The sequence below is a fragment of the Lithobates pipiens genome, unplaced genomic scaffold, assembly GCF_037356315.1.
Source record: "Lithobates pipiens isolate NorthernLeopardFrog02 unplaced genomic scaffold, aLitPip1_a1.2 Scaffold_13, whole genome shotgun sequence".
NCBI lineage: Eukaryota > Metazoa > Chordata > Amphibia > Anura > Ranidae > Lithobates > Lithobates pipiens.
Window position 1 is genome coordinate 372125829 of NW_027507718.1, and position 13125 is coordinate 372138953.

The 13125-nt window shown below is 39.1% G+C and overlaps 1 protein-coding gene across 1 annotated transcript in view; it reads right to left on the reverse strand.

Annotated features, from left to right (window-relative positions):
* The window catches only part of HPGD (15-hydroxyprostaglandin dehydrogenase), a 121142-nt gene that overhangs the window by 83132 nt on the left and 24885 nt on the right, over window positions 1-13125 (reverse strand). The window contains exon 2 of the mRNA XM_077477222.1: window positions 587-710. Coding sequence (XP_077333348.1) covers window positions 587-710 — 124 coding nt within the window. The remainder of the gene's footprint in view (window positions 1-586; window positions 711-13125) is intronic.

Below are 13125 nucleotides of genomic sequence, written 5' to 3' on the forward strand. Positions count from 1 at the left end.
GCTTGCAACCTTTGTTTTTACACCTCTGATATGTGAATATATTTAATAATTCTGTTGTTATCAGAGTGCTCTAGAAAGTATTTGAATGTTTAGAATTTGAACTCATAGCAGTTTTACTAAAAAGGCTGTTATCCCTTTTACTATTACTATGGGGGTTATTTACTAACGGAAAATCTACTTTGCACTGCAAGTACACTGAAAGTGCACTTAGAAGTAAAGTCGCTGTAGATCAGAGGGGGACATGCAAGGAAAACAAAAAACATCATTTTAACTTGCACATGATTGGGTGATAAAATCAGCAGAGCTTTCACTCATTTCAGATCTACCCCTTTAGATTTAGAGTGACTGCACTTTCAAGTGCACTTGCAGTGCAAAGTGGATTTGTCTTTCGTAAATAACCCCCTATGTCTACATTTGTAACTTTTCTTCAAATTACATTTTTACTCTGCCTGCAAATCCTTTAAAATATTGTTGCATTGTTTGTCAAGTGATTTACAGTTCTTTTATTAACAAAGAACATTGTACTGCCATGGAAAAACAGAAAAAAATGCATAACCAATCACCTTCTTCCCTCACTTATTAGTACCTCTTAACTGTTCCTGGTCTGTGACATCACACTGGATAAACATTGTCCTGTGACTTCCAAATTGCTCATCCAAGGAAGATTTGCACTCTTCACCAGCTATGTGGTTCAGGTCCAACATTACAAGCTGTTTAAAGAGAAGATCATGTCAAATAAAAATTTTAATTATAAAAACAGGTGCAATAGGCATCAATCTATCTTGCTTTACATTGGTTTACATGTTGGATAACACACATCAGGATACATCAGTATCTCTACTTTTGGATCTTTTTTTAGATCCCACACACAACAAAATTTAACTTACCAACTGTTGGGAGCTTTTTGTATCCTTATCTACACTGAACACGATCTGTTTTCATCTTCAATAACTTTTGTTCTAAATACAGACATCTACACATTCACAAGAATTTTATATTGAAGACTAACTTTTGAGACCAACATCCAAATAAGTAGTTTTGATTTGACCACATTATTGTAACTCTACCCTCTAATGCATCTTTTTGTTTTTCCACTAACATGACATCACAGTGGTAAACCACCTATACAAACATGATGTGAAAATATTTGTATAATCTTGTTGGTAACCTTGCCAGTGTCTTCATAGGCTTCTTTAGTTTAACAGGACAATCTGCTACAACTCCTTGAGAATCCTATATAAGCAGTGGTTTAAATGCACATAACTGCATGTGCTGTGTATGAGTTTTCATGTTAATGTGCCATTGTTTTCTAATTTTTGAGAAGATAAAGTTTAAAAAAAAAGAACACCTCTTAACATAATAATAGGTTGAAGTGTGTTGGTAGCACCCAAAATTGCATGCGTCATGCATACTTTCCAAGACCAGATGCAATGAGAACAAAATATTAGCCAACAGATCAAGGGTATAAAAAGGTAAAAATCTTAAAGCAAGAAATACACAGTCTTCTACAAACACATTCTCAGTATGTTGTAATCATACATGTTTATAACACAAAAATATACCAAAAGATTTGGATTGCATGGTGCAGTAAATATATTATGAGCAGGTGCTTCTGGGTTTGAGGCCTGCACGTGTGCGCCTCTTGCCAACACGTGCTGTGATTGGACACGGCATGAGTATGGCAGCAGATTTCAGCCAATAATTTTGACTGAAATCTGCTGATTGGACGTGTTTACAAACACACAGAAATCTGTATACAGAAAACAGTGGTTTGGCTATTTCTTCTCACTGAAAAGCAGGGAGAAAAAAACAGCTAGATTAGTAAATAAAAGCAGCACACTTTTTTTAACCATAGACATGTAGCAGAATACATTTTGATCTACATTTATGAAGAGCTAATAAAGAAGAAATAAAAAATAAGAACCCAGTAGTGATCAAATACCACAAATAAAAAGCTCTATTTATGTGCATGATATACATTTATTTGCGTTGCATGACCACACAAAAGCCACTTAAAGTAGCAGTGTTGAATAGCAAAAATGGTTTGGTTTGGTCATGAAAGGGCTAAAGCCTTCTGGTGGTCAAATGGTTGACTTAAGGTCAGACATTTTTAAGTGATATATTTATTGCTTTAAGCTAATTTAATGTTACAATTTTTTTCTGTGGGAACTAAAAAATGCATTACCATAAAAAGTATAATTCTACACTACTGTACATTTATTAATTTAAACTGCAAGACCTGAACAGGCACTTGCACTGGTAGATATATTTTAATTTGTGTGTACATCCTATGGTGCTTGTGCCTCCTAAGGTTGCACCTTGAAGTTCTACCATTTCCTTTTTTGTTTCCGTGATGGGCCAATTCTTCATTTTTTGCACGTTTCCATGCAATACTTACCCCCAGCTGTCACTATATGCCCAATTTTCTGTTCTAAGATGCCCTTGTACAGCCATTCAAAACCAGATTTACTACACGATGCCTGCAGTGAGGACATGTGCAACACAACACATGCTTTATGACATATTTCTCTTTAATCCAAGAATATAATGTTTTAATTTAATTAGGTTGTACTATATTGCATGGATACATGTGGTTTATAACTGGTTCATCAGTCTGGATCACAGTGCTTATTTGGCTTTACAGCAATACAAGACAGGGGTTTCATGCTTGGAAGAGATCCACTATCACACCTGCTGTTACTTAAAAATATTGATGCTAGGAATTTATGAATGCCGACAAGTGGACATAACTCTTTCAGCTAATGAAAATAACTTGCCTAGAAGCTGGATTCCTGGGCATCAACACAATTCTGTGTCTATTATTAGTAGCCATAAAATATGTTGCTCAAATAACAGATTTGAAATCTTAAAAACATATGCAATGGACACTAAAATGAATAGCAAAAATACTGACGCTAAAATAAGAAACACAATGCTTCCCCAATGCTATTTACAGGACTTATAGAAAGGCCAATGAAAATACTGAACGATAGAAAAGCTAAATAATTTTATAGATGATCCATATGCCATGCCATGATAGTAATATGGGCGATGTCATTTCTACTTTGTTGGGAAGATTGTGTGTCATCCTTATCCATACTTCAGTGTGTTACTGGTTTACTGACCTGGAACAAGCATGTAGCCAGTGATATATATATATATATATATATATATATATATATATATATGTATTTTGTCAAAGGTGATGTTTAGCCTAATTGTTAAAGGAAGCATGAAGATGACAGCCCAGGAATTTGTATTTTTAAAACAAAGACAGCAATGACAACTTCCATATTACTGTCATAAGAGGTTGCATTTAAGAAGAACTGAGTATTATCACTTCAACTACATAGGTCACATACTCAGGATATTGCACAAGTGTCTGATTAATGCTTAAAACATAAGAACTAATAACGAAAGTGCCCATACACATTAGGCTGCCACATGTCTGTCATGATGTGGACCTAACTTTTATTAAAAACAGACCAAAGTCTAAAGGGTTTTAAAATATGGTAATTTGCTTATTTCGGAGCTAACAAGAAAGTGAAATGAAGGCCAAGTTAAAATGTCCAACGCTTATCATACTTTCAGCAACCTTTCAGAATTACACATGCAGCCCTGAAGCAATGCAAGCCCTGCCCCTGCTCCAACATAAAAGAATAACTTTGGCTCACAGGGCTGGTTCTTGGAGGACAAAGCATGGTGATAAGCATGGTGGGACATGTTGTCCCAAAGAATGTCATCACAAGACATGCTCAGTGTGCACTTCTGGGCAAATTATGGTGGGAATCACTGCTAAGTGATCAATAGACATGTGCGATTCATTTTGTATCTAAATCTCTGAATCACAATCATAACGAATTTCAAAGAATCTGAAATTGTAACAAAACAACTAATCCATGCTTATTCATTCCTTTCATTTGGATGACAATGATGCGATAGTTTACATTTTTTGTTTACCTTTGAAGCATCATATAATGTATTGACAGAACGAATGATCTGAATTGATTCAGATCCATTTTATTTTTAATTTGCATTAACATTTTTCATTATTATAAAAAAAAATACAGATCTGATTGCAGATGTAGAAAAATATGGGACAACTTGGGAATTAGCAACCACAGAATTATTACATTTGCATAAATCATAGGAAAGGGAGCCACGAGATGAGTACAAGAACACTAAATTTCAAAAAAGAGCCAAGTTCACAAGTTGTAAAGTGCTGTGTAAACTGGTGGCGCTTTATAATAATAACAATAATATTAATAAAAACTTTTCTAAACTGCACTCAATGCTGCAGGATATTAAGTAGGACCAAATACTTGAAATATTGAACATGGATGAAACATGGTAATTCTTTAGGAATTTATTAAATAAAAGTACCGAATGCATTCCAAGGGGCAATAAATATAGAAGAACAAAGGTTAAACATGGATGGCTAAACCAAAGCGTAAAATGTCATATTAAAAGGACAAAGAAGAGGCCTTTAAAAAGTACAAAGGTATTAGCTCCCACTTTTGGCAAAAGAGCGCCACAGAACTCGCAGCGAACTACGTCATGTCTGACCACTCCTCTGTCCCCTCACTGTCTTCTGGGAGACACACAGGTCCCGGAAGACAGCAGGGGCCATTCAGAGCATGACTCGCGCATATGCAGTGGGAATCAGGCTGTGAAGTCACAAGGCTTCCCTTCCCGATTCCCTTACTGAAGATGCCAGCACCTCCACTCAAAGCCGAGGGACGAGCCAGCTTCAAGTGAGGACATCATGGGCACTCTGGACAGGTACGTTTTTTGAAGACGGAACTCTGCTTTAAAGAATTCAGTCAGGTTATAGACAGACCGCTATTCATAATCTTCATGGACAGCATACTGAGAGGATTGGTACCAGCTGATTGGCGAAAAGCCCTCATGTTGCCAACATTCAAAAAGGGCAGAGATATATTCCTGAGAACTATACACCTGTCAGTCTAACATTGGTAGTTTGTAAACTATTTGAGGGGATAAGGGACCATATCCAAGAATTTACTCATGAAAAAACAATATCATTAGCAGTAATTAACACAGGTTTACAAAAGGTCGCTCTTGCCAAACCAACCTATTAACATTCTACGAGGAAGTGAACTGCCATCTGGACAAAAGTAGGCTGGTGTATCTGGATTTTGCAAAAGCATTTGATACTGTACCCCACAAATGCTTAATCTACAAGCGGAGAACCCCTAGGGGCTTCCAGGATAGAGAAGGGGTCCTAATAGAAAATAGAATGCGCAAAAGCTGCGGCTACCAAAGCCAGCAGAATATTAGCATGCATTAAAAAAGGGAATTTCCCCAGAGATAAAACTACGGTATTATTATGACACTTTATAAAACTCTGGTTTGGCCGCATCTGGAGTATTCCAGTTCTGGTCACCAATCTTAAGAAAGGATGTGCTGGAGCTTAAGGGAGTCCAGGGAAGGGCAACTGAATTAATATGGGGACTGGAGGACCTCAATTATGAGGAATGACTGCAAGCACTACATTTACTCCACTTGGGAGGAGATATGATAGCGATATACAAATATTTTAACAGTGATCCCAGTGTAAGTATGAAACTTTTCAGTCCCAGGGAGTGTAGGAAGACATGGGACCACACTATTAGACTGGAAGAGAAGCGGTTTAACCTCACGATGCTTAGGGGGTTTTTCACTGTCAGGGCTAGGGCTGTAAGGATGTGGAACTCTCTTCCATAATCGGTGGTGTCGGCAGGAAGTATGGATAGTTTTAAAAGACTCTTGGGCATGCATCTTAGTGAACACAATATACAGGGATATGGGAAATAATTTTTTTCTACACACAAACACACACACCTACACAGGTTGATATGGGTTGACTGTTGTCTTTAGTCAATGTTACAAACTATGTAACCAACTATGTACACGTGGAACTCTAGTCAATACTGTCCGAAAAGCTCATTCCATTTCCCTTTGTGGGTTGGACTAGCAAGGGTGAGAGAGTGCATTCATAAATTCTCAAAATAATGAGTTAACACGTTAAAATGATTATAGGCAATCTTCCAAATAACTACCGAAAATATAAATCAATTTGGAACAACGACTATACAAAATTAATCCGAATACAAAACTAATAACAAAAACAAATGATTCTAACATAACGAATATGATGAAACAAAGCGATTTACTTAACAAATGAACACCAAATAAAGAAAATTTGGTAGGTCCTGCACTGCCACGGCTGTTATTACGTTACATTTTTAAAGATAATGTTTTACAAAGGAGTGTTTTATTTGTGGATTTTGTTACAATAAAGCTAAAAGAACAGATACTTTAGAATACTAGATCAAAGACTGCAAGTAGTATTAAAGTATTAAAAATACCTGGAGAAGCACAGTGGCTAAGTGGTTAGCACTTCTGCCCAACAGTACTAGGGTCATCGTTCAAATCCCAACCACGGCACTAACTACCTGGAGTCTGCATGTTCTTCCTGTGCATGTGTGGGTTTTATCTCACACTCCAAAGACATGCTGGTAGGTCAAGTGGCTCCTGTCTAAATTGGCCCTAATATGTATGTGTGTGTGTGTGTGTGTGTGTGTGTGTGTGTGTGTGTGTGTATGAATGGTAGTTAGCAATCATAGACTGTAAGCTTCTTAAGGGCAGGAACTGATGTGAATATATATAAAGTGCTGCATAATATGAAGGAGCTATATTAGTATTTGTAATAAATAAATCATAATATTATAGTGTATTTTTGCCGTCTTTGTATCATTGGGGAAATTTCTCTTCACTTCCTGTCCCAGTGACACAAGGATGTTATAGGAAAAATTCCACAGTGAGGGAGATACATTATTAGACAAGTGTCCCTAAAACAAGTGTACCCCTTGGAAGAATTCCCTTTAGCCCTTGTCCTGTCCAAAAACTCTATATTTTGGATTTCCCCTTCATTTTTTTTTCTCTGTGACAATGGTCGCCAGTACAAATAGAGGGGTTAATCCCCAAATGGGGACATCAAGAAAACCTTGATTCTAAACCTTTCTCACTCTATTCAAACCACCAATGTTGTAAACAGTGACCCTCTAGTTAACCACTTACCGACCGTCTCACGCCGATATGCGTCGGCAGAATGGCCCTGGTGGGCAAAACCCCGTATGACCTAAACCGATGAATACATTTGTTTTTTAAAAAAAATTTGGGGGATATTTAGTATAGCAAAAAGTAAAAATTTTTTGGGGAAAATTGTGTTTGTTTATAGCGCAAAAAATAAAAACCGCAGAGGTAATCAAATACCACCAAGAAAGCTCTATTTGTGGGGAAAAAAAGGACGCAAATTTAGTTTGGGTACAGAATTGCATGACTGTGCAATTGTCAGTTAAAGTGATGCAGTGCCAAATTGTAAAAAAGGGCTCTGGTCAGGAAAGGGGTAAAATCTTCCGGGACTGAAGAAAAACACATGCAGGACAAAGGCATAATGAGCTAGTATGCATAGCATACTAGCTCATTATGAAATACTCACCTTAGATCGAAGCCCCCGCAGTGGTCCCTGTACACTGCTCCGGCCAGCGGCATCGGTCCCGGAGTCATTTCCGGGTATCGTGGTCTCTGGCACTGTGATTGGCCGGAGCTGCGATGATGTCACTCCCATGCATGTGCGAGTGAGCTGCCGGTAATGGCATGTCAGCTGCAGCAACAGCACGAATGCATGCGCGTGCACGTGCATGTGCCTATGACTATGCCGTGCAGGTTTAGGAGATATCCATGGTAATTACAGGTATGCCTTATTGTGCCTATGACTATGTCGTGCAGGTTTAGGAGATATCCATGGTAATTACAGGTATGCCTTATATACTTACCTGTAGTAAAAAGTGAATTGTAAGGGTTTAAAACCACTTTAAGCCTCGTACACACTATCTGATTTCCGGACGACCATTCGTCCATTTTTTGTTGTATGCTAGTCTCATGTCAAAAGTGAAGAGGTTACTCACCATACGAAAATTCTCATACAACAGAATTCAACTTCAGAAGTGACGTAATGTGTTGAATAATTTTGTATGTATTCTTTTGTTTCTGAGCATACGTAGTCTTGCCCTTTTGATTTTTTCTGGAGGAAAACTGCACTAATTAAATGAAAAATGGACGTTGAGTTCACGTACGACAAAAATGTTATAGTCTGCACATCCAACTTTTGTTGGACGTAAAATCAAAATCGGCTTTCGAAAGCACCGTACTAACAATCCGAAAATCGGCAGATCGTTTGGATGAAATTTTACTTCTGATTTTCCTATCGTGTGTACGGGCCTTAAGAAGGATGTCCACTCCTGCAAACTGTAGGGTGTGGAAGATACATAACTCATGCCAATGTGCCACATTCCTGTAGTTCTGGAGCCTTTTTTTAAATATCTGACATTGTTGTAATTAGAAGTTCCCTTGCAACATGCATGTGAGTAAAGCACAGGAATTTCTGTTCCTACTAACAAAAGTTTGGAACATCAGGAACGTCACCTAATACATTTTCCAATTTGCCAAACTCTCTTATAACGTTTTTCTAGCTTTGTTATTACATGCAGTCAAGTCTAGCTTAATCTGCAGTACACTTGAAAATTGAACATATGTCAACACTTTCTTTTTATCTGTTCATAAACTGTATTTGAGTTTCAGTTTTCCATTTTGCTCAGTTTTTACGTGTTGTTTTTGTATATTTGCTCATGTTAACAGATAGGCGCACATTCCTTCCTGGAGTTTAGTCTTGCCTTTAGGGCTAAACATTTTCTGCTTTTATTCTTCCAGATGTTACAGTAGTAAGGCAGCATTTATTTACAGAAAATGTTAATGTTTGGAAATCTGGTAATGATGATACTTTGGTACCCAATGCTAAAAACATTATACAGATAGACTACAAATGAGGTCACCGTGTGCAGGCAGTGAATGAAGGTGTTAAAAGCAGGAAGACATGCTGAGGTAATACACCATGAAGTAAAAAGCAGGCAGCTGCTGAGGTCAAAGCAAAGTACACAGAGATCTCAGGAATACTGCTTAGGTAATACAGACTTTATACTCGTAACAGTAAAGAGAGTGGCTGACGTTATAGTGTACTTGAATCTGGAGGTTATTGCGTAGTAATGGTACACTGCGTAAGCAAAATCTCGAATTTGTACAAGCACAATCACTAAGTAGCTGTGAAGGTCAATGCACATGAGACTGAAGGGAACAATGATGAAGGTTTTGTACAGTAGTACATCGAGTGACAGGAAAAGGAGTTACACACACACACACAGTAGCCAGAGAGATTAAAGATACCAGTTCGGTGATCAGTAGTAAGCATGTTAAACTGCTTCTGAATAACTTTCCATGATGACTAAATCTATCAGCACTGTGCTCAAGCTCTATAGGCTGGAACAGTTTTGGTTACTGCATGGGTTCCTTGAGTCAGCAAAGATCATATGATTTTTAAAATCCAGTTACTTATCTCTGCTTATTTACCATTCACAAAATGATTCTCTAGACATCCTTTTTCGAGTGATAAGCTTTACGCATTGCGATTTTGCCATGATTTATCACCCACCAATCGAATGGGGTACCATTAACAAGTAATGGCATTGCAATTGGGTCATACATTTTGTCGGGATTCTGGAATCACAGGATGAATTGCGGCATTTCCAAGTGCTTAGGATGGAATGGAGTGTGAACAGAGTCTTAAAGTAGAGTTTTTTTATGGGTCATGCATTTTCATTTAAAGTGGTAAAGGGGTATTTATACCTACAAGTAAGCCTATAATAAGGTTTACCTGTAGCTACAATATCTCCTAAATGTGCACTGTATAGAAGAGATTTACTTTAGTAGCAGCTGGTGATGTCACTGGCGCAAACAAACTACGCTATTAAAGAATGGCATGCTGTCCATTGAGAGAGCTGTGCCATGCACGCATGGGAGTGATGTCATCCCGGCTCAGCCATTCAAACTTTCGGTGCCTGTGCCTCTGGAAGGAAGACTGGGTGAGGATGGAAGCCTTGGCAGTGGTGACAGCAAGCTTCTGGAGAGCTTTGTTTTAGAGTAAGTCTGTCATAATGTGCTAATATGCTATGCATACTAGCATATTATGACATTATCCTGCAGGGGCTAATTTTTTATTTATTTTTTGCGGATTACTACGGCTTTAATGTTCCCATAAGAACTGGTAATGGTCATGTTTATATTGCAGCATACAGTATGCTGTAACTACATAACTTAGTTAAGGTTAAAAAAAACTAATGTCCACCAAGTTCAGCATCCAACAACTCCTGCATTTTTAAGCCAGAGAAGGGAAAAACAAACCCCCTGTGCAAATGTTGCAAACTGGGTCACTCAGGATAACAACAAAAAAAAAATCCCTCAAGGTTAGTGATCTCAGTTCCTTGGATGCAAATATTGTTCTCTTACCCTTTAGTAATTGTAGCTTTGGCCCTTTTTTCCAGCAATTCTGAAAGTCATGATAGCTGCAGATTATGAATTGGCTTAAAGATAGGGATGGGCGAACGGTTCGGTCCAAGCATAAGTTCGGGCTGAACTTTGGTTTTTCGGATGTTCTGCGAACAATATGCGGTGTTCAGGGCAAATTCGAAAGCTGCCGGAACACCGTTAAAGTCTATGGGACACTAACATGAAAAATCAAAAGTGATCATTTTAAAGGCTTATATGCAAGTTATTGTCATAAAAAGTTTTTGGGGACCTGGATCCTACCCCAGGGGAAATGTATCAATGACAATTTTTTTTTTAAAACAGACTTTTTTGGGAAAAGGGATTTTTTTTAATGCTTAACCGCTTGCCGACCGGCTCACGCCGATATACGTTGGCAGAAGGGCACGTACAGGCAGATTAATGTGCCACCGCGACTTCCGTGAGTGTGATCGCAGGTCCCGTGGACTCAATGTCCACGGCGATACCCACGATCGTCTCATGGAGAGGAAGAACGGGGAAATGCTAATGTAAACAAGCATTTCTCCATTCTGCCTACTGGCACTGATCACAGCTCCCTGTAATCGGGAGCTGTGATCAGTGTCATGTCACACATAGCCCCTCCCCCCACAGCTAGAATCACTCCCTAGGACACACTTAACTCCTATAGTGCCACCCAGTGGTTAACCCCTTCATGGCCAGTCACATTTACACAGTAATCAATGCATTTTTAATTGCACTTATCGCTGTATAAAATGTGAATGATCCCAAAATCACTACAAAAGTGTCCGATCTGTTCACCATAATGTTTCAGCCATGATAAAATAAAATAAAACGCTGATCACTGCCATTACTAGTTTTTACATTGACACTATAACTTTTGCGCAAACCAATCAATAGATGCTTATTGCTATTTTTTTAAACCAAAAATATGTAGAAGAATACGTATGGGCCTAAACTGAGGAAAAAAAATGTCTTTTATATATTTTTGGGGGATATTTATTATAGCAAAAAGTAAAAAATAATGCGCTTTTTTCAAAATTATTGTTTTTTTTTGTTTATCGCGCAAAAAAGAAAAACCGCACAGGTGATCAAATACCACAAAAAAAAAAAAGGATATCAATGTGAAACAATAAAAATGAAATATTCCTTTAAATATTGTGCTGGGGGGGTGTCTATAGTATGCCTATAAAGTGGCACATTTTTCCTGTGTTTAGAACAGTACCCCGGCAAAATTAAATTTCTAAAGGAAAAATTGTCATTTAAAACAGATCGCAGCTGTAATGAATTGTCAGGTTTTGCAATATAGATAAAACTCATTGGAAAAAAGACCATGGGATTCCTCCCAGTCCATTACCAGGCCCTTTGGGTCTGGTATGAATATTAAGGGTAACCCCAAACCAAAATTAAAAAAAAAATGTGTGGGGTCCCCCTTAAATCCATACCAGGCCCTTCAGGTCAGGTATGGATTTTAAGGGGAACCCTGCGCTAAAAAGAAAGCATTGAGCAGTCCCATTTGCAGTTTGCAAATGGGACTGCTCAATGCTTTCTGCAAGCATGCAACCTGAACGGTACCAGGCCACTTGCCCTCAACATGGAGAGGGTACTTTGGGGTGGCACTCAAGGGCCTCATCCCCACAAACCTTGCCCAGTGGTTGTGGGGGTCTGCGGGAAGGGGCTTATTGGAATCTGGAAGCCCCCTTTAACAAGGGACCCCCATATCCCTGCCTCCCCCCCCGTGTGAAATGAAAAAGTGTCAAAATGTTAAAAACGACAAGACACAGCTTCGGGACAAGTTCTTAAAAAATAAAAAAATAAAAATGTCCCACAATGTCCATTCATCTTCTTCTTCTATTTTGCCGCGATGGACCGAAAAATAAATCTGCAACTGATTCTCCTCTATTGGAGGCTCCCGCCTTGTGGCGCTTCTTTGCTGATGACAGTTCTTATAAAGATGACGTACCTGGGTGATCCTGCCCCCTCTGACGCCACGGGGACTTCCCTATGGCCACTCTATGGGTCACTCAGGTACGTCACCGGGTGGCCTCGCTCTCAGATATATAAGAACTGTCAAAGGCGATGAAGTGTCACATGGTGGGGGCCTCCCATAGAGGAGGATCGTTTGCAGATTTTTTTTCTTTTTCGCGGCGTGAAGAAGAAGATGGATGAACATCGTGGGAAATTTTTATTTTTTAATAAAGGACTTGTCCCCAAGCTGTGTCTTGTCGTTTTTAACATTTTGACACTTTTTTTGTGAAATGGTAGGAGTACATTTGTACCCCGTTACCACTTCACACAGGGGGGAGGCTGGGATGTAGAGGTCCCCTTGTTAAAGGGGGCTTCCAGATTCCGATAAGCCCCCGCCCGCAGACCCTCACAACCACCAGCAAGGGTTGTGGGACTACCCCAAAGCAACCTCCCCATGCTGAGGGCCTGGTGCAGTTCAGGAGGGGGGGGCGCTCTCTCATCCCCCCTCTTTTCCTGCAGCCTGTCAGGTTGCGTGCTCAGATAAGGGTCTGGTGTGGATTTTGGGGGGAACCCCACGCAATTTTTTTAAAAACTTTGGCGCAAGGCTCCCCTTAAAATCCATAACAAACGAAGGGTCTGGTATGGATTTTGGTGGGACCCCTAGGCCATTTTTTTTCATTTGGCCAAGGGTCCCCCTTAATTTCCATATCAGACCCAAAGGGCCTGGTATGGATTTTA